This window comes from Callospermophilus lateralis, chromosome 20, assembly GCF_048772815.1.
Source record: "Callospermophilus lateralis isolate mCalLat2 chromosome 20, mCalLat2.hap1, whole genome shotgun sequence".
Classification (NCBI taxonomy): domain Eukaryota; kingdom Metazoa; phylum Chordata; class Mammalia; order Rodentia; family Sciuridae; genus Callospermophilus; species Callospermophilus lateralis.
Window position 1 is genome coordinate 6,892,259 of NC_135324.1, and position 26,524 is coordinate 6,918,782.

The following is a 26,524-nucleotide window of genomic DNA, read 5'->3' on the forward strand; positions in this document are numbered from 1 at the left end:
TTCTCTCAAAGAATACTGTCCTTTTATTCTAAATGAAGACATCAAAAGGGAGTAGTATTATCACATTAGACACTGAAAATATAAGCTGAATGCAGCCAGATATTTCAAAATACACTGGGCACTGTAAAAGAATTCCACATAAAACCTCAATTACTTTTTATCCCAGGGAAGCACCATTTTACTAGGACTGACTACTGAGGTTCACTTTCCACAAAACTCAGGAAGAACTTCCTGTGAGTTGAAAAGCAACTAAATGTGAAAAATAATCCATGAGGAAATAACAAACTTAGATGGCCCATAAGTTTTCATTTGAACATAGACTAATTTTTTTCTCTCAACAAAAAAAAGTACTGAAGACATGTTTATGGCTGCCTTGAAAAACAACAGACTTGTAAACTGATTTGGCTTGTAGGTCCCACACCTCAGCTATCTATGTTTCTGGTACTGTTAAAAAACAAACAAAAACAGTAAAGTGTCTTTGCAAACCCTTTCATAAATTCTACCCCTCTGTTTTAGTTCTGTATATAAATCTAGATAACATGCATACTTTAATTTTTAAGGCAGATGGTAAATTTTCCTATAGGTCTACTCCATCTTGTCATGGGGCAAATACTATTCACAAAATGTAATAGTGCTTCATTTTTCTGAGGTTGAGGTAAAGAACTGAGCTATTAAATAGCAAAGCTGCATAGGTAGAAAGATGTAGCTTAAGACACTGTTTTAAGATTACTATGTTCTCTGCCTTTGGGCCAAGGTGGCTTTCCACTTGATACAATAAAAATAAAACATTCTAAAACCTAGATCCTAGAGTACCTTGGTAGGCGTTTCCTCTAATCATCTTTAAAGCAGTGTAAGAAAAATACTAATTGCACAGCTACCTTTTTCAAAATATCCCCAAGGAATATGTTTTCTTTTAAAGTTATATTACATTACTTTGTATTTTGCTAACCAAGGAGAAGAGCTTTGGACTTGTTTAAATAGTAGACTGCACTTTTGTTAATAACTATTTTTCTCTAAAGTTCTTCATGCTGACATTCCCAGTGTTGAAAAGTATAATACTCTTAATCATCTTCATCCTATGCATTACCGAGGAGTTCCTCTCTCTCCATCTTGTTCCACAGGATGAACAAAAGCTTGGGGTGTACGTTTCAGAAGATAAACTGCAGCATGAAGACCCCCAATATTCACCCAGACTGTATGCACTTTTCGCCATAAGTGTCCCATTCCAGATAATGCCTGTGTGCACACAAAAAACAAAATAATCAGGCTGACAATCTGCTTCTAAAGTAACCAGGGATCTTAGTTGCCAATTAAGAAACACTAGGGGAAGAGAAAACATCCTATTCAAACTAATATTCCAGGTTTACTTTAAGATCCTAAAGTTGCCATAGGCACCTTGGTAAAGCATTTCTTGTCCTGAGTAAGTAGAACAGCTCGGCCTGTCCCGGGTCTACAGACACGGCTCATCTCACGCAGGCAAGCTGGATAAAGATTCCAGTTTCTCTTCTTGGAGCCCATCCTATAAAAGAAAGTGTAATAAGCCAACCATTTACTGTTGCAAAAGATAAATATCTAAAACTTTGAACAAAATTTCATGCATACTGAAGGATGATAGTTGCCTTTTAGAAGCTAGAGCTTTGCCATTAAATGGCAGTGAAATGAGAGTAGATAAATTGTACATATTTTTTAACAGAAGAAAAAGTGACAACTTGTCCTCCTAATTGGTATATTAAGCAAACTATATAAACCAAACTAGTGGTTACAAATCGTTTTTCCTGAGGGACAATCAGAATCAAGTTTTCCTCATCCTTTTAATATGAAGTATGATTATGTAATTCAACAGGAAGTAAATTATAGGTAATTTTAAAAAATGAGTCCTGTGATGGGCAGTATCAAAATGTAGTTAATATATATTCGTGAATTCTCAGAAGAAACAAAATGGGTGAGTCATCATATTAAAAGTATTCAGTTAAAAAAATGGCTCCTCTAAGTCTTAAAAGGAACTGAAAATTTATATTCTGACTTAGAATAAGCTCAAGTTGAAATTTAGGAGACAAATGAGGACTAGAAAAAAACAGTGAAATAAAACATTGGGGTGTGTTTACCGGGGATTGAACCCAGGGCCTCAATATATGCGAGCAAGAGCTCTATCACTGAGCTATATCCTTAATCCTTTAAATCTTATTTTTGAGACTGTCTCACTATGTCACCCCCAGACTGGCCTTGACCTTGGGATTTTCCTGGTTCGTTTTCCGCTCTCCTCATAGCTGGGATTACAGACATGCACTGCCAAGCCTGGCAAAAGTTGTTCAAAAAAACAGTTCTTACCTTTTTCCAAATGGCATATCTGTTACAATAATGTCCACAGAACCAGTTCTCAATGGAAGATTGCAAATGTCCCACTGCACAGCATCAATGGGCAAACCCCAGGATGGTTTGCTGTGGAGACAAAGGAAGGGGAATATAGGTGCTTTAATATGCTTTAACATATTCTGAAGTAATGAAATTTTTTAAAATAATTTTCTTTAAAAGAGACTGCATAGCAAAGTATAAAATACTAAGAATAACAATGAGAACATCAATAATCTTAAATGTAGGAAGAAAGCATTTCGTCATAAGATAAAACTATTATAAAGACTGAAAGGGAAAATATACAAGTAAATTTTAAAAATGGTTAAGACCGATTTTGAAAAGATGTCGACATCTGTTTTCATATTACAATTCAAGAAAACAGATTGGGGAAAATGAGCTTGTCACAAAGAACTTCAAGAGACAAATTTACAGCATTGAAAGCAGTAAATTACATAACTAGTTATTGATGAAACAGATACACTGGGAAAAAAAATTACCACTAGAAAGATTATGAGTTAACATCTAAAGAATAAAGTCTGATAAATCTAGTAGTATTAGACATAAATATAAAATTGGTACATAAATAAAAAATAAGTAATCATATAATTATTTTAAGATTAAACAAGAAGAAATGTATGCATCATGCTGTATTTTATTTATTTATTTTTTTGAGTGAGAGAGAGAGAATTTTTTAATATTTATTTTTTAGTTTTCGGCGGACACAACATCTTTGTTTGTATGTGGTTCTGAGGATTGAACCGGGCTGCATGCATGCCAGGCGAGCGCGCTACCACTTGAGCCACATCCCCAGCCCCTCGTGCTGTATTTTAAAAAAACCAAAGAAGAAAGGTAAGACTGAAAACATGATGGAAGCCAGAACGAGTATCACAATAAATATAAAAGATTTAAAGCTTCCCCATTAAGATAAAGCAAACTTTTAAGAAACTAATAGGCAATAATGCACAGGCTAAAAACTAAAGCAAATCAAAGATTATGAGCAGAAATTGAGGGTTTTAATACTGAATAAGAACAATTTACAAAAATTCAATAATGGCAAATCTACATAATGAAAAAGCAGTTATTGAAAATATGTGTTATAACCAAAAGATTGTAAAAGTTAAGATAATTAATAAAAATCACATAGGCTGAATCAACAAAAAGTCAGAGGACTTGAACAACAAAATATTCAGAAACTTGAAGAGAAATAATTTGTTTAAAATGTTAATCAGTCTGGAAAAAAATTGATATGCTTAAGCCTCAAAACCTAATATGAAAAAAAAAGTGTACCATAAGAATCCATTCATCATAATAAGAGAGTTTTAAGAAACCTGTGTATATAAAATGATCTAAACTTGCTACTTCAAAGTTGGTACACAGATGAATAGCATAAGCATCACCCAGGAGCTTGCTAGAAAAGAATCTCTAGTCTCATCTCACATTTGCTGAATCTGAATATTAACAGGATCCTCAACTAATTCATATATATATTAATGTTTGAAAAGTACTGTCCTAAATGACTTAGGAGACAAGTGCATCACCAAAGATTTGGAAAGTAAAAAAACAATTATAAAACTATAGGATATGGTCAACATTAGCTATCAGAATAAAACTAACTTGAATAAAACCTTTCATAATTAAAAAAGATTAATAGTACATAACGTACAACTTGGGGAAACAAAAACTGTAAATGTGAAATAAGGATTAAAAAACAAGCACTTGGGCTGGGGATGTGGCTCAAGCGGTTGCGCGCTCGCCTGGCATGCGTGCGTGTGGCACAGGTTCGATCCTCAGCACCACATACAAACAAAGATGTTGTGTCTGCTGAAAACTAAAAAATAAATATAAAAAAAAAAAAATTCTCTCTTTAGAAAAAAAGAAACAACAAGCACTAGGGGCTGTGGCTATAGCGCAGTGGCTGAGTGCCTGCCTAGCACGTTCGAGGCATTAAAAAATAAAATAAAGACACAATGTCCATCTACAACTCCCCCGCCCCCCCCAAAAAAAACCAAAACAAAACAAAACAAAAAACCCAAGCACTAGCATAAAACCAAAGAACAACTGAGGATGTAGCTCAGTGGGAGAGAGCTAGTCTAGGCTAAGCTCCTGGGTTCTGGCCCCAGGACCAAAAATGTTAAAAATAAATAAAGAAAACCAAAGAACAAATAGTGTATGAAAGAACAAAACACTAGCAAACTTTATCAGGGAAAAAAAATCAGACAAGGAAACAGTCAATATATAGACATAAAATAGTATCAGACATATACCATGCACAGTACTAATTAGGAATATCTATAAAAATGACTATATTTAAAAAACATTGATTTCTACTTAGAAATATAAACCTTACACTATTAATGGAGGCAGCTGTTTCTGAAGGCCAATTGTGGGGATATAATGACTTCCTGTGTGATATATTCAGGATGTGGATGTGGAGCATCTGTAAGACTTAACAAATCAGCTGACCTTCTGCAGTTTTACCAAAGAATGAAGGACATTCACAGAAGGGACCAGAGAAGCAGACTTATGATGAGGCCTCTGGTAAGAAACTATAGGCCAAGTGAGTGACATTACAACTAATTCTTCCCAACTCACCTAAGACTTTCAAAAGATGATGAAAAGCTGACACAGATGGTATCAAATGGAATTTGGAGTAGTAGACTAGGGCCTAAGATACTTAAACTACATACATCTCAAAAGGATAACCAACAAATTTTCCCAAAGGCAAATAGACTTCCAAACCAAGGATATCAAAGGCACATGGTTTAGTAAGAAGCCGTTTACAAAGAACTAAATGTGATCTTAGATCTCTTAGCCTTAAGAACAGTGAGGAATACACATGTTAAGAAAGGGAGGAAAAGGTATATGGTTGAAGGGCCTAGGAATGTTTTGCTAAAGGAAGAGAGGATTTTGGGGGGTGGGCTATAGCCCTTCATATATCTGATTTCTGTCTTGATGTGAGATTGAGATAATTTTTTTCTTGATGGACTCAAGTGGGAGAATAAAAGCAAATCTGTGAAAAGTAAACAGGGAAACATTCACTAAAAGAAATGACTAGTACTTGGCCGTGCAATACAAAATAAACAGCCTTCAGGGACAGAATGATTAGAGGTATTTAAGCAGGATAGAGGGCCACTGGTCAGAATCTCCTATAGAACATTTAGAAATCATGGGGATGAGTGTCTTGGGAGGCTGAGGCATGAGGATCACAAGTTAAAAGCCAGCCTCAGCAATTTAGTGAGGCCCTAAGCAACTTAGGGAGATCCTATCTCAAAATAAAACAAAAAGAGCTGGGGATGTGGCTCAGTGGTTAAGTGCCCCTGGATTCAATCCCTGGTACCAAAAAAAAAGGTCAGTCATAGAAATCATGGGGATGATTTTCAGGTCTTTTTACAACTCAGATTCTCTGAAGTCCCAAATAATAGAGATAGGCTAAATTGTAATAATGAAATATTATGCAGTCATTTAAAATAGACTGTAAAAACACAATGTATTTAAAAACTTGAGAAAATGAAATGAATCTATACAGTAGTCTTTGAGAAAATAGATGTATGAACAAGGAAAGAAAAAGGAAGACAGACATAAAAGGTTAGAAAAGGGTAAGGTCACAATCCACTGCAGGAATTCATAATTCATTATGAAAAGTAATTTCCTAGATGCTACAAAATCTTGTAAATTAAAATTTTACCCATCTTTCATCTGGCTCTTGGTGAGTAAAGATGAGATGTTATTTGCTGCTCTTCTCACAGCCAGGGGATTATTATCACCAGCAATATGATAACAGTCAGCCCATTCCATTGCCCCCTAAAAAGACAAGAGTGTATTTTAAACTAGAAGTAACAAACACACACACACATACACACACAAAAAAAAAAAAAAAAAAAATCAAAGGGGAAATTATTTTAGTCATTGTCAATAAACAAGACAATCCAACCCAGTGCTTTTCTGAAGTGGCAAAACAAAGCTTGTTGTCAATTTTGTTGTTCCCTTTGCTAGAAATGCCTCCTGTTCTTTCTTTGCTTGCTGAACTCCTATTCATCTTTTAAGACCCAGTTCAAATGTCACACCCTCTAATATCAACCCCAACTTCCCAACTATCTTCTCAAGCACCCCTTCAAAAGCACGCGTACATACCTCTACCACAGTGCTTGTTTCATTTCAAATTGTTCATATCTGTTTGCCTCCCAACTAAACTTGTACATCCCTAGGACAGAACTAGTGTTTTATTCAATCCCTCAATCAGCAGTATCTGGCAAACAGAAGGCATTATAGTCCCTGAATAAATATGGTGTAAAAAAAATTGTCCAAACAGAACTGGCCAAACCCATAACCATTTTGGATTGTGGGAGTTAATCTTATCTATTCGAACATTTAACAGTTTCAAAATAAAGTGCCATTACCAATGCAAGATAGGCTTCTGAATGATAATCACTCTATCACTGAAAGGATTTTGTAATTTTAAAACTGAAAACATGTCAGCAGAACATGGTATTTATATACCAAGCTGTCACATATCATTTGTGGAATGAGGTGACATACTATCCTAGGCTGAGGCTGAACAATGTTTCTATGCAAATTAACAGAACATGAAATCAAAGAGTAACGAACACTATATCCTTTGTGAATGGAAACACACCTCCCCCTCCATGAATACAGTACTTCATAACTTTTTATTTTGCCTAGACATTTTGGAGTTATGACAACTCCAGTCTGTAATCTTACAATGACTTGAAACAAAAGGGATGTTGAAGTATGCCAGAATTTGGGTGGGTAGGGAGGTAGAAGGAACCTACAGTGTCTAAAACATCTTTCACATGATTCTGACTACCCAATATATTTTGAAAAAAATGAATCTGGATTTTCTACTTCAGAAGAAGATGCATTTTATAGTACTTCCAAGTTTTAAAGCAAATATTCTACATGAACAAATCTGCATTTATACCTTGTGAATCCTTTTACAATTTTCACTTTGATCATATCTCAGCTTAGGTTTTCCTACCTTGTACCTTGGCACCTTATGTCTACATGGAAGTGGCTCAAAACAATTCTTTGCCTTCATTTTGATCCTGTTCTTTAGCTCTATGGTACATTTCTTGATATAGTAGCCTTACCTGATATTTTACAGACATCATGGTTTAACACTGGAGAACACAACTGTGTCTTGTTTCAGATTTTTTTTTGTGTGTGTGTGTGGTATTTGGAACTGAACCCAGAGGTACTCTATCACTGAGCTACATCCCTAGTTCTTTTTATTTATTTACTTATTTTTAATATTGCTAAATTGCTGAGGTGGGCCTTGAACTTGATTCTCCTGTTTCAGCCTCCCAAGTAGCGGGTATTATAGACAGGCATGTGCTATCACGCCTGGCTCCCAAATTATTCTTGACCACAAATGGTTTTTCTCTATGCAGGTCTCAAGAGTAATTTCTCTAGCTGTCATTAGCAGAGCATATAGTCACTACTATGATTTCCTTCCTGGATTTTAACTCCCAAATCATGGATATATAATTTTCTAATTACGGTCTGGATTATTTTTCTCTTTGTGGGTTGCTTTGAACTTGATTATCTGTCCAGTTTCTGCCTGTTCATTGAATCTGTGGGATCTTCCTGCAGTTTTACCAGCTGGCTTTTGGTATACTATATGGAAGAATTTATTATGTTTCACAAAGGTTAAATTATTTTACTGTGAGCTTCCTTTTCTAAATCTTTTTTCTTTTCTTTCTTTTTTTTTTTTTGGTAGATGGACAGAATGCCTTTATTTTATTTGTTTATTTATTTATTTTTTTTAATGCAGTGCTGAGGATCGAATCCAGTGCCTTGCATATGCTAGGCAAGCACTCTACCACTGAGCCACAGCCACAGCCCATCTAAATCTTTTCTAAATGCATACATGATATTGATTCATTGAAACTCTGTTAAATGTTTTCTACTTAGAAAATACCTTTTCATTTCTTGGTTTGCCTTATGTGGTTTTTATGTATCTTCTCAACATCAAGTAACTGTGAAAGCTATTTAAGAGCATTTGGTATACAGCCTTGTCAGCCTTCCCAGAAAAATCCAAATAATGCTTATAGATACCGCTGCTTCCCATGCTCCCCACAGCACTGGGGCTGGAACCCAGGGCCTTGTGCATGCTAGGCAAGTGCTCTACCACTGAGCTACACCCCAGTAGCTCTCCCTTTTAAACACTATACTTATTCATTCCAGGAACATAAATAGATTAAAAGAAGAATCTTACTATGTAGAGATGAAAAATGCTTTCCTCCACTTTATGCTTATGCCTTCAATGATCTTTTCATGTGGAATCTACTGGATTATTTATTACAGAAAGGGCGCTCACCATCTTATAATTTCAGCCTTCTCTGTAATCCAGTCAGTAGATATATCACTACCTGGTCTCTTGGTCCTTGGATACTTTAAATAACATTCTGGACAGATTGCATGCTCATCTAAAAACTAAAGAAAAGTTATTACCTCTATTGGTATTGCCCCTGTTCCACACATTGGATCGATTATTATATCAGTAGGTTGAGGTGCACAAAGCCTGGAGAATAAAAACACAAAATACAGCCTATGAGAAGAGGCTCAACCAAAAGGTAAGATTTCTACAATGATTCCTAAAGCTAAAAGATTAAGGACCTATCACAGTAGCTTGAAGGAATACCAATCTACATTAAGTTTCTCTTCCGTTCTCTTGTCCTTCTAATCTTTTCATATTCTGTGACATTACTTACTTCATGCATGGTAATTACATCCCTCCTAAGACAGCTTCTTGGGTGCAGCTCTACCTTCTTGTTCCTATGCCTCAACATATTGCAACAGAGTCCTTGGCAGACCCATTGCTGATGAACTACGTCACTCACATCCTCTCTTCCAAGAATTTGGAATAAAGAGTAAGAAGCCCTCAGTAATACAGGCTGGTCATTTGAAATGGGAAATATATATATTTATATGAGGGAGCAGCAATGTGCACAGATGAGCAGAGACAAGAGCCCACAGGCTCTCAGGAGAGATAAAAGCAGCTGCCTAGGTTTCTGGGGGTTTTCTATAATCTAGTTTCTACTCTTAAGACATGGCTTTCTGGTTTTTTGTTTGTCTGTCTTTTGTTTTGGGGTGGATTCTACATGACTTCTTATAACAGCCTATCCCCTGATATAATCATCACTTAATTTATTCTAAAGTAGTTTACTTAAGTTCATAATATTTGCACCCAAAATAACTCTCTGTACCCCTGGCTCCTACAATAATACCTGGTGGTAGATAATGTCTGTTAAATGAATGAAGGTTAGGAACTCTTCCTTAATCAGATGGGCCCAGTTTTCTATTATTGTCATTGAATTGATATGTTCCAACTGTGCTGAAATATGAGGAGCAGAATTCAAGAGGAAGCAAAGATTGGAAGGACATAGTCATTTAACTACTAGGACATGTAAGGCACTGCATATAATAGGTATCTTGAGGGCTGGGAACATAGTTCAGTGGTAGAGGGCTTGCCTAGCATATACTGGGTTAGATCTCCAGCACTGCAAAAAAACAAAACTTGTTCTCTCTCTCTCTCTCTCTCTCTCTCTCACAGACACACACACACACACACACACACACACACACACAATGATATCTTGAATATGTTTCTGCATTTAATCTTCATTAATAATCCTTTGAAAAGTCTCCACATTAAACCCATTTTGTAGTTTCAAAATCAGAAGTTTGGAAAAGATAAATGTCTGAGTGGTGGAAGGAAGCACTCAATAAAAGGGAAAAGGGCCAAGGAAAGGGAAAACTAGGTCTTGCACTCTGAAAACTGGAAAATTCCAGGATGATTTCTGGATTGCTGTTCAGTATAACATTTAAAAATATGAATAAAATTTCTAGATTCAGTTACACATCATGCACATTCTAAAAATCTTTGCTTTCATCTGCTTTACTGCACATAAATGAAATAACAAAATCTGCTCTATCTCCCAACATACAATATATCCTTTCTAAACAGAAATGTGGCTATGCCATTCAAGAGGCAGATGAAAACTAATCACCCTAATTTAACAATCAAGAAAACTGAGAAACTGATTAAATGATATTTTTTAGTATTACAAGGAATCAATACTAGATATTAAGGAAGGAAACAAATCATTAGTTTTTTAATCCTTTTCATTATCCACTAAATTCCAACACCTTATGAAAGGAAAGAAAAAAATATATCAGTTTTTTGAATGGAAAATATAAAGGAAGGTGCCACTTGTGATCTGTACAGCAAAAAATACACTCCCTTACCTGAGCATCCCATAGGCAAGAGTAGATCTAAGAGTTGTAGGTCCAAAATGTGTAATATTTCTGCGGTGGAGACTTTCCTCAGTCAATGCAATTCCCACGATGATTTCATTATCGTGGATATTCAAGAGAACCTATAATTAAGTTAGGTCAGAAGTAAGTTTCAAGCTTGTTCAAACTGTACTTTTATTAAGACTTTTTGTTGGCACTGAGAATTGAGGCCATACCACTGAGCTACACCTTCAGCCCTTCTTTATTTTAGACAGGGTTTGGATCTCAAACTCAAGGTCTCAGGCTGGCCTCAAACTTGTGATTTTCATGCCTTACCCTCCCGATTGGCTGGGATTACATCAATGTGCCATAGTCCCCAGTTTCTTATTACTGATACTTTGGAGGCTTTTATACTTTTTTCTTGAGGTATACTCTGCACACTGTAGAGTACATGAGTCTTTTTTTTTTTAATAGCTTTATTTTATGTATTTACTTCAACTTTGTGTGTGTGTGTGTGTGTGTGTGTGTGTTGCTAGGGATTGAACCCAGGGCCTTGTACATGCAAGGGCGAGCACTCTACCAACTGAACTATATCCCAGCCCTTATTTATTTATTTTTATTTGATGCTGAGGATCGAACTCAGTACCTCACACATGCTAGGCAAGTGCTCTACCACTGAGCCAAAACCCCAGCTCCTACATAAGTCTTAAGTATACAGCTCAGTGAGTTTTTGTTACCTATATATACACTACATAATTGCTATCCTGATACCCTGATGAAGATATAGAATATTTCTCACATCCTATGAGAATCCCCTTGTCCCCTTCCTAGTCAATACTCACCACTACAAATTAGCTTCAGCAATTTTTAAATTTCACATAATATAGTATATACTATGTTGTAATTAATTTTAAAATTCATTTTATTCTTTTCATTCTCTGTATTTATAAGTTGATTATAACCAGATTTTCCCCCAATTTTATAATGTTTATGAATTGTGAAGGCTTATCTTTTAAATATAATTTGAATTCCTAACTTTTTTGAAAAAAAAATTCAAACAAACATACAGAAGGGCTACAAGACCACTAGCATAATGAACTCCTAATTATTCTTCACCCAGATTAACACAGTGGAACATTTGCTTTATAATCTATTGTTTTCTTAGTATTTTCAAAAATCTGACTCACTTAGCAATATGACCTCCAATGTACTATTTTTGCCATATGATTTCCTAACAAACCACAAATAAAAATAAAATGTTTCCCAATCTTTCACCTAAAATTTCCTCATTACAATCTTACCAATAACAGCAGCTGACACTCCTATGCGCAAGGCTCTATTCTACAATTTATCCTTATGACCTCATTTCATATTCACCCATCCAAGCTAGATAAGGAATCTGAGACACAAAGATACCAGGTCACTAGCCCACAATCATATAGTAACTGAGTTGAAATTTAAACACAGGTAGCCTGGCTTCAGAATCTGTCCTCTGAGCTATCTTGCTGACTTTTGGACATCATTCTTCTAGTTATCCTATTCATTCTCATGCCAGCTTTATGGAGAATTGTTCTCTGACATGCAAAAAAAAAAAAAAAAAACAAAGGCAGTAAGTGACTTGCCCCAGATTCAAATGTCCCAAAAGTAACAGAAATGACATCTTGGTAAAAATGTAAGCTGTTAGGGGCCTTTTAATTTGTCAGAGATTTTAAAAGCTCTAGTTCCTATTGCCCAAATAAGAATTACCCACTGGGTAATTACAAAGAGACTAAGCATGCTAAAAAGAGGTATCAGGGTAAGGGAACCTAGCAGAATTTAAGAAAGAAGAGCTGGCTCTAGGACAAATATTATTAGCCCTGATGTTCTGATTTGAGGTTGAGGTTTATTTTCTTTATTTTTTTTTCTTTTTTTAAATAGCAAAACTCTACAACCAGACACACAAAAACACATTCTTAAAATTCTAGTTGACTTTTACAATCTGATAATCCACATGATGGAGGAAAAGCATTAGATCAGAAATTGGAAAACTTGAGTCTTGATAACTTCTTGCATCTAATGAACAATTAACATATACCAGGGTATTGCACCAAATACTTTAAATGTATTATCTTGTTTAACCTTCAGTGCAACCTTAAAGGTGTATTGGCTTTATATGAAACAAGCTCAATCTTGTCCAATTTTATATAATTGTAGAGTCAAAATCTGCATCTAGATCTATGGTTCTCCATAGCACATACTGTTTGTAACCACATCCTCCCTGCCTAATTGCCCCTGATATTAGGTTTGTCTACAAAAATCTTCTTGAATTAGAGCCAGCACCTACCTCCACGTCAAAGTTGGTCATATCAGCCTTCCACTTAAAATAATCTTGAACAGCACCCCCAAAATCTCTTGCAGCCTCATTTGAGGTAAAGCAATGTTTCTCTCCTGCCCTGTTGCATGTGACTCTAAACTTTAGTGTTTGAAGCTCAGTTTCTTCTTTTGAGCCTTCATCGATCTCATCTTTGCAAGATGCCAAGTCATCACCTACTAATGTTGATATCTCCTCTTTGATGGCTGGATTTTCATAATAGTCTAAGATGTGTGAATCTAAATCATTGTTCGTGAATTCTTTAACATCTCTCTCATCTAATTTGTCTCCTTGTCCATTATCAATCTTCCCTTTACTGGAATTTTGATTTATCTTCTTGCGCTTTGTTTTTTTTTTCTTGAAACTGGTGTTAATTTTCCATACTTTTAAAGGATCTGACCATGGGAGTTTTCCAGCCAAGTCTTCAAAATCCTTTAAAACTTCTTCCTATAAATGACAAAAATGAAACCCATTCATTTCTCTCAATAAATAAAATAATGACTTCAATTAAGCAAATTCAAATCTCAATGACAAGGAAACATACATATTAAGCCACTGAAGAGTAGCCTAAGACAAAATGCTAGATCAGAAGCAGGATTTTAAGGTTAAAATTTTCTTTCTTTTTTTAAATTTTATAATTTTCTTTAAAATACTTTTTTGTCAGTGGATCTTTATTTTATTTACTTATTTATATGTGGTGCTGAAAATTGAACCCAGTGCCTCACACATGCTAGGCACTTAAGTACTCTACTACTGAGCCACAATCCTGTGGCTAAAATTTAAGCAGTAAGAAACTACTAAAATTTAAGCTGTGAGAAATTATCTCTGAAGAGTAGAGGTAGGTAGATGAAGGGCAGGGGAGGGATGACACTTATCTTCTTCTTCCTTTTGGAATTTTTGAATTTTAGGTTATATTATGTATTTACTTTAAAAAACAAAAATTTTTTAAAGGAAAAAAACTTATGTGGTTAAAAAATGTTCTAATTTTTAAATAGAGTCAACTTTTTTTTTTTTTAATATTTATTTTTTAGTTTTCGACGGGCACAACGTCTTTGTTTGTATGTGGTGCTGAGGATCGAACCCGGGCCGCACGCATGCCAGGCGAGCGTGCTACCACTTGAGCCACATCCTCAGCCCTAAATAGAGTCAACTTTTTAAACAGTCTAGCAATACCCCTTTCTTATTTAAAGCCCTTCAACAGCTTTCCACTGAAAGAAAATCTATATTTGTCACAAAGCCCAACTTACTCTGACTTCTGTCTATTTCTCTTACAACATTTCAGGTCTAACTCTCTCTCCCTACCTCTGCTTGGAAGATATTTGCTTTGCATGGTCTCTTTGCATTGTAGGCCCCTTTCTCATTACTTAAACTTAAAAGGCACATCCTGAGAGGCCTGCTCTATTTAAAGAAGTCCTTACAAGTCATTCTCTTACTGTTTTATTTTCTTGCAGGGCTGAGCACTGTAAAGATTACTAGGATTATGTACTGTTCACCATTAAGGCTCCTCCCAGAATGTAAGTACATGGTGGATAGAACTTTATCTACCTTGACCTCTGCTATAAGTCACACACCTAGAACAGTTCTGGTGGTCAATAAACAGGTGTTAAATTATATGTGATTAAAAGTTAAAATGGGAAGTATAAAGTAATGTTTTTCAATAGGGCAGCCACTAGTCACATGTAGCTACTGAAATTTAAATGATTTAAACTTAACAGAAAATTAAACAGTTCTTCCATTACTTTAGCCACATTACACACACTAACATCTAATAGTTAGCATGTTGGACACAAACATATAGAACAGTTCCATCAGAAAGTTCTATTACACGGCACAGATATTAATAGTATATGGGGTTTTTGTTGTTGTTGTTGTTGTTTTACGTGAGATAGAACCCAGGGACGCTTAACCACTGAAACAAATCCCCAACTCTTTTTAATTTTTATTTTGAAATAGTGTCTTGCTAAGTCTCCTAGGGCTTCACTAAATTGCTAAGGCTGGCCTTAAATTTGTGATCCTCCTATCTCAGCCTCTCCAGTCACTGAGATCACAGGCGTGTGCCACTGTATCTCATACAGTATATGTTACAAAGATCAAAGTAGAAAGAAATCATTGCTGACCAACGGAACTGTGATTTGGCAAAACTTGAAACCTGCTGACACAGTGTCAAACTTCAGGGTTAGCAAAGTCAATTCTACTTACAAATAACTTTCTTTTTCTTTTTTTAAAAAATATTTTTAGTTATAAATGGACACAATACCTTTCTTTGTTTATTTTTTATGTGGTGCTGAGGATTAAACCGGATGCCTCATATGTGCTAGGCAAGAACACTACCACTGAGCCACAGTCCCAGCCCCAAATAACTTTCTTATTTTAAAGGGCCTCTAGAGGACTGGTTGGTTTAACATGGTGTCATAGAATCTTTAGGAACTTTAGAAACTGTTTTAAAAGAAAAAGCAAATGTAACTCTTTTTTTTTTTTTTTAATATTTTTTTTTTTTAGGTGTAGATGGACACAACACAATGCCTTTATTTTTATGTGGTGCTGAGGATCGAACCAAGGTCCCACCCGTGCTAGGCGAGTGTTCTACCACTGAGCCACAATCCCAGCCCCTATAACTCTTATCTTAATTGAATCAATGCAGTATTTATAACCTTGAACTAAATAAAACACAAGGATTTTTAAGGGCAGTAAAGGTGAAACAGAATGTACAGGAAGACATGGAGAGTGAGGAGGTCTACAGATCTCAGACAAAGGGTAAAGCACAGTCTACAAAGCAGGTAACAAACAAATTTTGTTTGAAATAACACGAAAGAAGGACATGTACTTGTAGAGGGAGCTTTTCTGAACTCCGTTTGTACCAAGCAATAGCAGGGGAGAAAAATGTTAGCTGAACAAAGATCTCACAGATATGCTATATTTGCTGGACTCAGTCTGTTGATAAGGTAGAGCCAGGGAGATCTTGCACATACCAAACTCTACAGTTTGTAAAATGGCACAAAATTAGCACATAACCTATGTATATCCTATTGTACACTTTAAATCATGTCTAGCTTACTTGTAATACCTAACAAAATATAAATGGTAGGTAAATAGTTGTTATCAGTAAAGAACCCAACATTTTTCAAATATTTTCAACCTATAGTTGGTTGAATCAAACTGGATATACAGAGGGCAATTGTGCTGTGCTTTATGAATAACCCTGTTGATCCTTTGAGGTTGAGGAGAAGTAAGGTTTAAAAGCTTATTCAATGGAATGGAAATTATACCTCAATAAAGCCATACTCTTTTTTTTTTTTTAAAGGAAGAGGAAGAAGAAGAAAGAAAATAACTCATTTACCCATAATTATGTGTCTGACAAGAAAGATTTCCCTCTGGCCTGGAACACCTACATGGCTTCTCCCACCACAAGAACATTTTACACATAGCAGGTCCAAGAGGAACTCCCTCACTAAAAGATGAGCAATTATCAAAACCTGTCAGCACAGGACTTATATGAAAGTAATAAAAGGAAAAAAGAGGAAACATGAACAGGAAACAAACAGCAGTCAAAAAGCAGTAATGCCAGAGAGCAGATAAATCTGATCAAACACAATGACATTACAATTATAATGCACAAATAAAAAATGTGAAAAAAAACCAATGACATCAAAAACATGAAATGAGGAAATACCTTTGTAAATATGAGCTCAAAACAGAGATATAAAAGCAGAAAGAAAACGAGGAGGGCCACCAGAAGAAAATGGAACTCAAAGAAAATACTTAAAAGTGGAATAGAAAAAATAAAACTAGCACAGACCATACTGACAGTAACACATGTACGTGATACCACTGAATGGGGCTGGGGTTGTGGCTCAGTGGTAGAGTGCTCGCCTGGCACGGGCAAGGCCCTGGGTTCGATCCTCAGCACCACATAAAAATAAATTAATTAATTAACGATATTATATCCAACTACAACTAAAAAATAAATATTTAAGAAACAGAAAAGATACCACTGAAAACACAGTAAAGAGTGTGGAGGAAAGCAAAGCAAATAAAATGACATAAGCAAACAAGTTAAAAAGAATTAGATAGAAAATGATAAATATAAAATAGAGTCAAAAGAGATCCCACATATGTATAACTGGTTTCCCTAAAAACAGGATTTAAAATGATAAAACAAAAAATTTTCAATTAATCAAGAAAACTTTCCAGAAATATAAATGGATTAATATATCCTGATAAGGAACTGTCAACAATGAAACACACTCCAATAACTTATTAGGCTTTGAAGCTATCAAAAAAAAAAAAAAAATCTGGTCTTCAAGGAGCAAAGATACAGTATACTATGCTTCTATTTGTGTAAATAAGTAAATGAGGGCTGGGGATATAGCTCAGTCCATAGAGTGCTTGCTTTGTATGCACAAGGCTCTGGGTTCAATCCCTAGCACCACACACACAAAAAAAGTAAATTAAACACATATTCATAAAACAACACAAGAAATTGGTAACAGTGTTTTTTAAATTAAAAAAAAAAAAATTTTTTTTTTTGGTACTGGGGATTGAGCCCAGGAGCAGTTAACCACTGAGCCACACCCCCAGCCCTTTTTTGTATTTTATTTTAAGAGAGGGTCTCACTGAGTTGCTTAGCACCTCACTAAATTGCTGAGGTTGACTTTGAACTCGAGATCCTCCTGCCTCAGCCTCTCAAGCTACTGGGATTACAGGCATGCGCCACCGTGCCCAGCTGTTAACAGTTTTTCCTGAATAATCCACTGAAACACTTAATGCTAGAAGAGAATGAGCATAATACTTCTTTTTTTAATGTTTATTTTCTAGTTTTTAGGTGGACACAATATCTTTATTTTACATTTATGTGGTGCTGAGGATCAAATCCAGTGCCTCATGCATGCTAAGCAAGCACTCTACCACTGAGCCACAACCCCACCCCTAACCATAATATTTTTAAGGAAAAAAATTCCAAATTTTATAACCAAACTATTAACCAAATATAAAGGTCAAAGACAAACACTTCTGACTTCATGCATGCATTCAAAAGATAAAAAAGAAAAATATAACTAGGGTAGGAATGCACCTCTAATCTATTTAACTATAGTACTAAAAACAACCCAAAAAACAATTGTGGGGTTTATAACTGTAAAACAGAAGGTAAACATTATAAATTGGCATGTGGTTGGAAGGGTTTTTGTGAAAGAAGATGAGAAATAATTTAAGCATGCTACTCTCCTCATCTCTAAGGTTAAAGAGCAGAAGTTAGACTTGATAAATAAAATATATTTAAAGGCATAAAGATCAATACTAAGAAAAATAATAAAGTTGAAAGGTAGAGGGAAGAGAAAAATAATCAATTTCATCTTTGCTCTTAGTAGGGAATCAAAAAAAAAAAAAAAAAACCCACAGGAAAATTAGTAGATTAAGTACAAAATATCAAGTTGAAGTTATAAAAGTAATGGCCTGAACCAGACAGGAATATTCCAAACTATTAGAAAACACATGCATGGTAGAAACAAAACAAAAACAAGTTGCTCAAGAAAGGAATCAAAATAAAGAACCTGAGTACATTAAAAAAAAAAGGGGGGGCGGGTGGGAGAGGGGATAGTAGAGGATAGGAAAGACAGCAGAATACAACAGACAATAGTATGGCAGTATGTAAAAACATGGATGTGTAACCGATGTGATTCTGCAAACCGTATACAAGGGAAAAATGGGAGTTCATAACCCACTTGAATCAAATGTATGAAATATGATATGTCAAGAGCTATGTAATGTTTTGAACAACTAATAAAAAAAGTGCATAAAGAGATTTTTTAAAAATAGAAAGCAAAATGTATAATGTAAATGTGACAAAACCACAGCCAAACAGTATTATGCTATGCTTCCATTTCAGTAAATAAGTAAATGAAATATATATATTCATAAAATATCTCTAGAGGAATACCCAAGAAATTGGTAATAGCAGTTGCCTACTGTGAGGAAACTTCATGGCATGGGGATAAAGGGTCAAAGACTTTCCACTGATATCCTTTCAGTCTTTATACAAGTGCATTCTAAGTACATGTATTAACTAGTTGTTAAAAACTCATATAAGGCCGGGCGCAGTGGTGCATGCTTATAATCCCAGTGACTCAGGAGGCTTAGGCAAGAGGATCATGAGTTCAAAGCCTGCCCCAGCAACAGCCAGGCACTAAGCAACTTAGTAAGACCTTGTTTCTAAATAAAATACAAAATAGGGCTGGGGATGAGGCTCCATGGTCAAGCGCCCCTAAGTTCAATCCCTGGTTAGCACTCCCCCGCAAAAAATAACTCATATAAATCATAGACTTGCTCTTCTCAAAAAAAAAAAAAAAAAAGAGAGAGGGAGGGGCTGAGGTTGTAGCTTAGTGTGTGAAGCCCTGGATTTGTTCCTTAGCACTGTATAAAAATATATAAAATACAGATATTGTGTCCATCTACAACGAAAAAATATTTTTTTAAAAAGGGAGGAACTAATAAATTCATGATAGCTGAATAATTAGAGAACTCATGATTAAACTAACAGGCTTTTTTTTTATAAGACAAGGGAAAGTATAATGACACACACACCTGTAATCCCAGCTACTTGGGAGGATGAGATAGGAGGTTCAAAAATTGGAAGCCAACCTAAGCAATTCGTTAAGACACAATCTGAAAATAAAATGAAAACAGCTAGGGATACAGTTCAGAGGTAGAGTGCTCGCCTAGCATGTGTGAGGCCCAGTGTTTTGTCCTCAATACTGCAAAGTCTACAAAAAGAATAAGCTCAATCGTCAATAGCATGAAAGCTAGAAGCACATGTTTAAAAATGAGGTTTTACCCGGGTATGTTGTGACTGAAGTTCACAAAATGAAGGGCTTGATAATATTTCATGATCAGACACAGAAGTTTCTTTTGCACACCTCTGAAAATCTGCCTTCACCCTTACTGCTGTTCCTTGGAGACTTCTACCAGGAACCTTTTCTGCAGTTACTTACAAGGCAACTCTGAAAAGCTAACTCATGTAGAATATTCCATAGTTCTCAAATTCACCTCCACTTAGAGATCCAAATTGCCCAGAGCGATACCAATTTTAGGATGCAAAAATGCAGGAATTTAAGGATTTCTTTAAATTATTATTTAATAATGCCCTAGTTAAGTTATGTGGAAACACAGATTTTCAAAAATGCCTATTATAAGGTTGGGGATTTAGCTCAGTGGAAGAATGCTTGTCCAGTACGCGAAAGGCCTTCGGTTCAATACCCAGTTACTGTACTAAAAAATAAATTAAAAAAAAAAAAAAGCCAAAAAACAAAAACCACCTGTTAACATGTATGTATGTATAGTACTGACTATCAAAATTTCAAAATACTTAGCAGCAAAAATTGTCTATAGATTGTCTGTTATCCATTAGTTTCATAGGTATGATTCAATTGGCAATGACTATCCAAGGTCTGAAGGTTACTAGGGTTGAATGTACATTTGTAGTTAATAAACTTTTAACCTGTTATTCAGTGCAAATTCTTTAAGGTCTAGTTTTATTTTATTTTTTTTAGACTATGTGTTCATATCAGTGTGACTGGTTTTTAAGCAGCATATCCCAGTTGGGTTTTTTTTTTTTTTTTGGTAAGGGGTGAAGCGGGGGTACCAGGGATTGAAATTAGGGGCACTCGACCACTGAGCCACATCTCCAGCCCTATTTTGTATTTTATTTAGAGACAAGGTCTCACCAAGTTGCTTAGCGCCTGGCTTTTGCTGAAGTTGGCTTTGGAACTTGTGATCCTCCTGCCTCAGCCTCTTGAGCTGCTGGGAGCCACCATGCCCGACCCTCCCAGTTGGGTTTTGTTGTTGTTAGTTTTGTGTAGTACTAAGGATTGATCATAGGGTGCTTTACTACTAAGCTGTATCACCAGACTTTGTTATTTTTTATTTTGAGTCAGTTGTTGAGACACTAAGTTGTCTAGGCTAGTCTCAAACTTGTGATCTTGCTGCCTTAGCCTCTCTAGTGGCTGAGATTACAGGTGTACAGCACATTACCTGACTCACAGCTGTTTCAAGAAAGAATAATTCTAAGACATGGAATAACATTGATAAAAAAGTATTTAAGCATCTGACCAAAAATGAATGTGGAAAAAATCTAAAGCTGTACTGCAATCTAATTTCAACCTTCAGCTTAAGCAGCAGCTGAATATTTAGGACTCAGATGCTAAATACATGTTGAAGACAAGGCTGTTGTCTTAACAACTGAAGGAGTGTTTAAATATTACTTTGATTTTATTTTAAGAAATGAAGTTAGAGGAAAAAAACAGGGAAAAAACAGAATAGTGAGGAAGTGTTATTTGTAGATGGCACAAACTATCACTTGTTCTTTAGTTCTCACTGTGGAACCAATTTTATTTTGGAAATGAGTGTGTGTATGTGTTAGCAAAGCTCATTTAAAGTTTATATCTTGGGTAAGTCAAATAATTTTTCTCTTTTCTTCAATAATTTTTCAATACTAATTTTTTAAAATTTTGTACCAGGGGATTGAACTCAGGATCATTAATCACTGAGCCACATCCCCAGTCCTATTTTATATTTTATTTAGAGAAAGGGTCTCACTGAGGTGCTTAGCTCTTGGCTGTTGCTGAGTCTAGCTTTGAACTCAAGATCCTCCTACCTCAGCCTCTCGTGCTGCTGGGATTATAGGCCTATGCCATGTGTAACACCGCACCCAGCCTCAATACTGATTTTTAAAAGCAAACTTTGAGATGGACTGTCAGTAAATCTCTGAATTCTTACTATAAAAGAAAGTCTGACTGTTTATTATAAAAGTAGGGGTGGGAGTAGAGATCAATGATACAGCATGTGCTTAGCATTTGAAATGACCTGGATTCAATTACCAGTACTAGAAAAATAAACTAAAAACAAAGAGCAATAGTAATATTAAATGACAGACAGACTGTGAAAAAGTAGAAATAATGTCTTTTAGGAAGATGGAAAAAATCAGTTATCATGTTTAGGATAGCTTACCTTTGTATTTTTGAACTGGTAATCTGGAAATTCTTGAACAACCACAAATAAATTATCAACTGATCTCAGACAATGAACCTGGGGAGAAAAAAACTGTTAGGAACTAATTTCTGAAAAAGCTTTTGAGTAACACAAGCTATCAACAATTAAATATTTTAAAAATTAGTACAATTGTTTTAAAGCACTTGATATCTACATATAATTTTAAAAATATTTTTTAGTTGTAAATGGACATAATAGCTTTATTTTATTTGTTTATTTTTATATGGTGCAGGGGATCGAACCCAGTGCCTCATGTATGCTAGGTAAGTGCTCCACCACTGAGTCACAATCCCATCCTGATATCTATATTTTTTATTTAAAAAATGCCCTTTTAGTCTTCCATCTGTTCAGTTACCTACCAGTTTCTGCTTTTCCTTGGAGAAAGAGAAGGACAGATCAAACGATAGAAGCTTGAATTGTTATGTGGGCAACATGAATTTTGGGGAAAAAGGAAAAATGAAGAAAATCAAGTGAAGCTTTATCATCTTTCCCTCACGGCTCTCTATGGTGATACCATGTACTACAGTCACTAAGAGCACGGATTTAAGCTCCAGCTCAGCAATGACCCGTTGAATGTGGGTCAGGTACTCAGTCTTCGTAAGCTTAATCATGAAATCAACTACAGTACCTAACTTCATGAAGCTGTTGAGGGTATTAACTAAAATTTAGATGTAAAAATTCTTGATTGCCAATTCATCCCACAAATATTTCCAGGGTGCCTACTATATACCAGGCACTTAGTGCTTGGGATATACTGGCAAAAAACAAAACAAAATAAAAAACCCAGACAACAATCCATGCCCTCATGTTGCTTGTGTAGTAATGAAATGTATCATGGCTTTGTTATAGTAGGTGAGTAATTTGCTGACTTTCACTTCAGTGTAGTGATTCTTAATTACTTTTGAGCAAAAACATCTTTGACACAGGTTGAAGGAAAATCTCTGCTTTTATGCTTTATCACCAAATTATAAACCTCAACTAGATGCTGAGATAAATAAAAAAAGTATAGCCGCTATTCAAAATTTCTTCCTAAGTTCCATAGGATTCTTTTCAGTGAATTCAACCATCTCAAACTGCTGCTATCACTTCTAAAATATAGCAAGCTGAAATATATTTATGAAATGAATTTTATAAATATATAGAATACAATAAAAACGTAGTGAGACTTTTATAAATCAGTACCAAACAGAAAATGCAGTGATATTTTGAAATCACCTAATCTAGGAAAGTGCAAAGAAGAGCAGGGGTCTATAAACTAGTAAATAAGCATAAAATGATCAATTTAGAAAACTATTTTATATACTGCTTCATTCAAACCTGAGCCAGACTTTCCACTGGGATGTCAAAGTATATCTTGCCACGGTCTTTGCTGATTTTGCATGGTGACCTCAATTTCTCTCTCACTTCATCTGCAGCTGTTTGTTCAAAGCCAGTAGGAACAGTGGCTCCAATAGTGACATGGAGATTCTTGGACTCACTTCTGATGCTACTTTCTGTCACTGGTACAGATCTCTGGATGTCATGAAGGTTCACATCCAGGAGCTGGTTAGTAGCTTCTTGAATGTCAGACATGTCAGCAATGACTCCAAGGTCACTAATACAATCCCTTTAAAAGCAGTACAGAAAAAGAAATAAAGCCCAAACATAAATCACCTCATATTTCAATTATAATTAAAAACATCTGTTTTGGGGGCAGGAACAAGGCAACATAACCAATACAGTCATATTCAGGAACAAGGCAACATAACCAATACAGTCACATTCAGTCGTGCATAGATTAAGTATTCACCAAAGTTAAAACAGTAGAATACATAATGGCATAATGTGCAAGTTGTAAAACATGCTATCATTATTAAATAAGCAATACAGGAACCATGGAAGAAAAGGAGACAGATAAGTATTTCACAGCATTCAATGTTTAGTCTGGGGTTATCTATGATGATTAAAGTCATCTCGTAACTATAATAGTTAACAAAAGAAATAGAGGCTGCCACAGCACATCGAAATATATTTTTACATCTTGTCCTTTGTTTTATTCATTTATGTATTGGTACTGGGGGACTGAACCTAGAGGTGCTTAACCATTGAGACACATCCCCAACCTTTTTTTTTTTTTAATATTTTTTAAGTTGTAGATGGACACAGTTTCTTTTTTATTTTCATATAGAGTTGAGGATTAAACCCAGTGCCTCGTGCATGCAAGGCAAGTGCTCTACCCTTGAGCTATACCTCAGCCCATCCCCAATCCTTCTTATTTTTTATTTTGAGACAGGGTCTCACTAAGTTGCTTGGGACCTCACTAAATTACTGAGACTGACCCCGAACTTGAAATCCTCCTGCCTCAGCCTTCTGAGTTGCTGGGATTACAGGCATGCACCACCACACCTGGCTCAACCTTGTCCTTTTAGCTAGCAATTAAGAACACAGGGCTTTGGAGTTTCAGATAGACATGGTTTGAATTCTTGCCTCTTTTCATAGGCGGAATGACCTAAAGCAAGTTAATTATCCCAAGCTCATGAGAATTAAATAAATCTCTCTCCTAAGTTGTTGGGAGATTTAAGCGAGAGTAGCAGTTTAAGGTCAATGATTAAAACTTGTTAATGAGTTACCTATCGTCCTCCCTCTTGTGAAGTATTCGGTGACCCATGAATTTAAAAGAATAACTGAACACTTACTAACTAATAACATTAAATATTTGAAAGCCTACCACATGCCTGACTCTGGGATCCACGGATAGACAGCTGATCTCTGAAATATCTGAAAAAGTAAACCAAATTTACTGTACTTGAGCATGTGTGTATGCTAAGAGGGCGAGGGAGGAGTTAAGATGAGGGATCGATATCTCTCATCAGATTTTCAAAGGGTTTATGACTCAAAACAACTTAAGCTGTCAAGAGTATTGAGGCTTTGTGCTGTGCCAAGTATAGGCGATAGTGTTGAACGCTAGCAAGTCAGTTCCTGCTCTTAAAGAACTACTACTGTGAATAGGATCTGCATCTTCTACATAAAAGACAGTTGAAACCAGCGAGAAGACGTGTCCTGTCAAAGGTCAGAGCGCGCTAATTAGTGGCGCAGACTGGAGCAGAACCCACGTCCCTCTACTCCCACCCATTGGGCCCACGGACGCGAGTCCCGCGGAAGGGTGAAGGCCAGGCAGAAGCAGTAAGATGGGATCTGCCGAGACACAGGACTGAAGTCCGACCCCCGCTAAGACGAGAGCTGGTTCTCCCTCCCTCTCAAGGCTGCAGAGCCACTTCCACCCGCCGCCCGGTTACCGGCCGCTAGTACAGACCCTTCCGGCTCCGTCACCCCGCGGGCCCTGCGCTCAAGTCACGCCGCCGGAAGTCGCCTCACCTCCTCCGGAAACGGAAGTCGGGCCGCGGGTCAAGGCGGTTCCGCTAGGGGCGGGCGCCAGGACAAGGTCGTGGAGAAACGGGCTTGCGGAGAAAACTCTATGGAACTGAGGACGAGATGTTCCGCAAACTATGTGGGAAGCGCTAAGGGCCTTGTCGCTTGTCAGAGCAGTAGGTAGCGTTTGTGGAGTTCTTCGTTGTGCTAACGCTGCATTATCGTTTCACATGCGCCATCTCTTCAGTTTCAACCACTGTGAAGTGTGTGGGCCGCTCCCGTTTTAAAGCCAGAGAAACTGAGTCTCAAAGGAGTTAAATATCTTTCTTCCCTCAAAAATGCCCCTCGCAACAATTTAGAGATGGAGATAGGACTTGAACCCAGAGAGTGTGACTCTAGAATTCTTGCTCTTAATCTCTTAGCAAGTGTTGCTAGTTCCTGATTTCTGAATTGCCTTAACTGTTTTTACAGTGAAGGTATTGTTTAACATTTTTTAAAAAGTTAGCTCGTTTTCTTTTTTAAGAATTTAACCTTTAGTTTTTTAAAATTTTTTAAAATTTGTTTTAGTTTTAGATGAACACAATACATTCATTTATTTATTTATTTATGTGGCGCTGAGGATTGAACCCAGTGCCTCACCCCTGCTAGCCAAGCACTCTACCACTGAGCTACAACTCCCTCCCAAAAGTTAGCTTATTTTCAAAGGAAATTTTCACTCCACAATAACAAAACCCAATTAAAAACTGGACAAGGACTTGAATTAGATGTTTTTCAAAGATACACAAATGGCCAATAAATATATGAAGAAATGCTCAACGTTGCTAGCTATTAGGGAAATACAAATAAACAATGCAATACCTGTTGGAAGGCTAAAACTGAAAAGCAAATATTGGACAACCCAACTTCTAGTGAGGTTATGGAGCAATGGAGGAACACATAGATTGCTGGTGGGAATGCAAAATGTTTTAAAGACACTAGGAATCAGTTAAGACTTTTGACAAAGAATTTAAACTTGGTGCAGTATTACAAGCCTGTTATTCCCAGTGACTAGAAAGGCTGAGCCAGGAGAATACAAGTTCAAGGTCAATCTCAACAACTTAGCAAGACTCAACAACTTAGTGAAACCCCGTCTCAAACTAAAAAATAGAAAAGAATTGGGGGTATAAATTGGTGGCA

The 26,524-nt window shown here is 36.1% G+C and overlaps 1 protein-coding gene across 3 annotated transcripts; it reads right to left on the minus strand.

Annotated features, from left to right (window-relative positions):
- On the minus strand, positions 1 to 25,350 carry Thumpd3 (THUMP domain 3 tRNA guanosine methyltransferase). Of its 3 annotated transcripts, none has more exons than XM_076841281.1 (10): positions 25,293 to 25,350; positions 23,318 to 23,606; positions 21,959 to 22,036; positions 12,932 to 13,405; positions 10,621 to 10,751; positions 8,824 to 8,893; positions 6,038 to 6,153; positions 2,329 to 2,439; positions 1,396 to 1,519; positions 1 to 1,236 (listed from the first exon to the last, which is right to left on the minus strand). In XM_076841281.1, the coding sequence occupies exons 2-10, from the start codon at positions 23,570 to 23,572 to the stop codon at positions 1,084 to 1,086; spliced, it is 1,512 nt and encodes a 503-aa protein (XP_076697396.1). In that variant the 5' UTR covers positions 23,573 to 23,606; positions 25,293 to 25,350; the 3' UTR covers positions 1 to 1,083. The 3 variants fall into 3 exon arrangements, with proteins under 3 accessions (XP_076697396.1, XP_076697397.1, XP_076697395.1); XM_076841282.1 differs by lacking the exon at positions 25,293 to 25,350 and adding an exon at positions 25,276 to 25,286; XM_076841280.1 differs by lacking the exon at positions 25,293 to 25,350 and adding an exon at positions 24,708 to 24,751.
- Positions 25,351 to 26,524: the final 1,174 nt, after the last annotated feature.

What these genes read in the sequence shown, in the direction of transcription:
- Thumpd3 (XM_076841280.1), bottom strand. An exon ending in CTTGCCTATGGGATGCTCAG is followed by an intron (nt 8,894 to 10,620) that starts GTAAGGGAGTGT and finishes TTTATTCTCCAG; the next exon opens with GCTTTGTGCACCTCAACCTA. An exon ending in AAGAGCCAGATGAAAGATGG is followed by an intron (nt 2,440 to 6,037) that starts GTAAAATTTTAA and finishes TTGTCTCCACAG; the next exon opens with CAAACCATCCTGGGGTTTGC.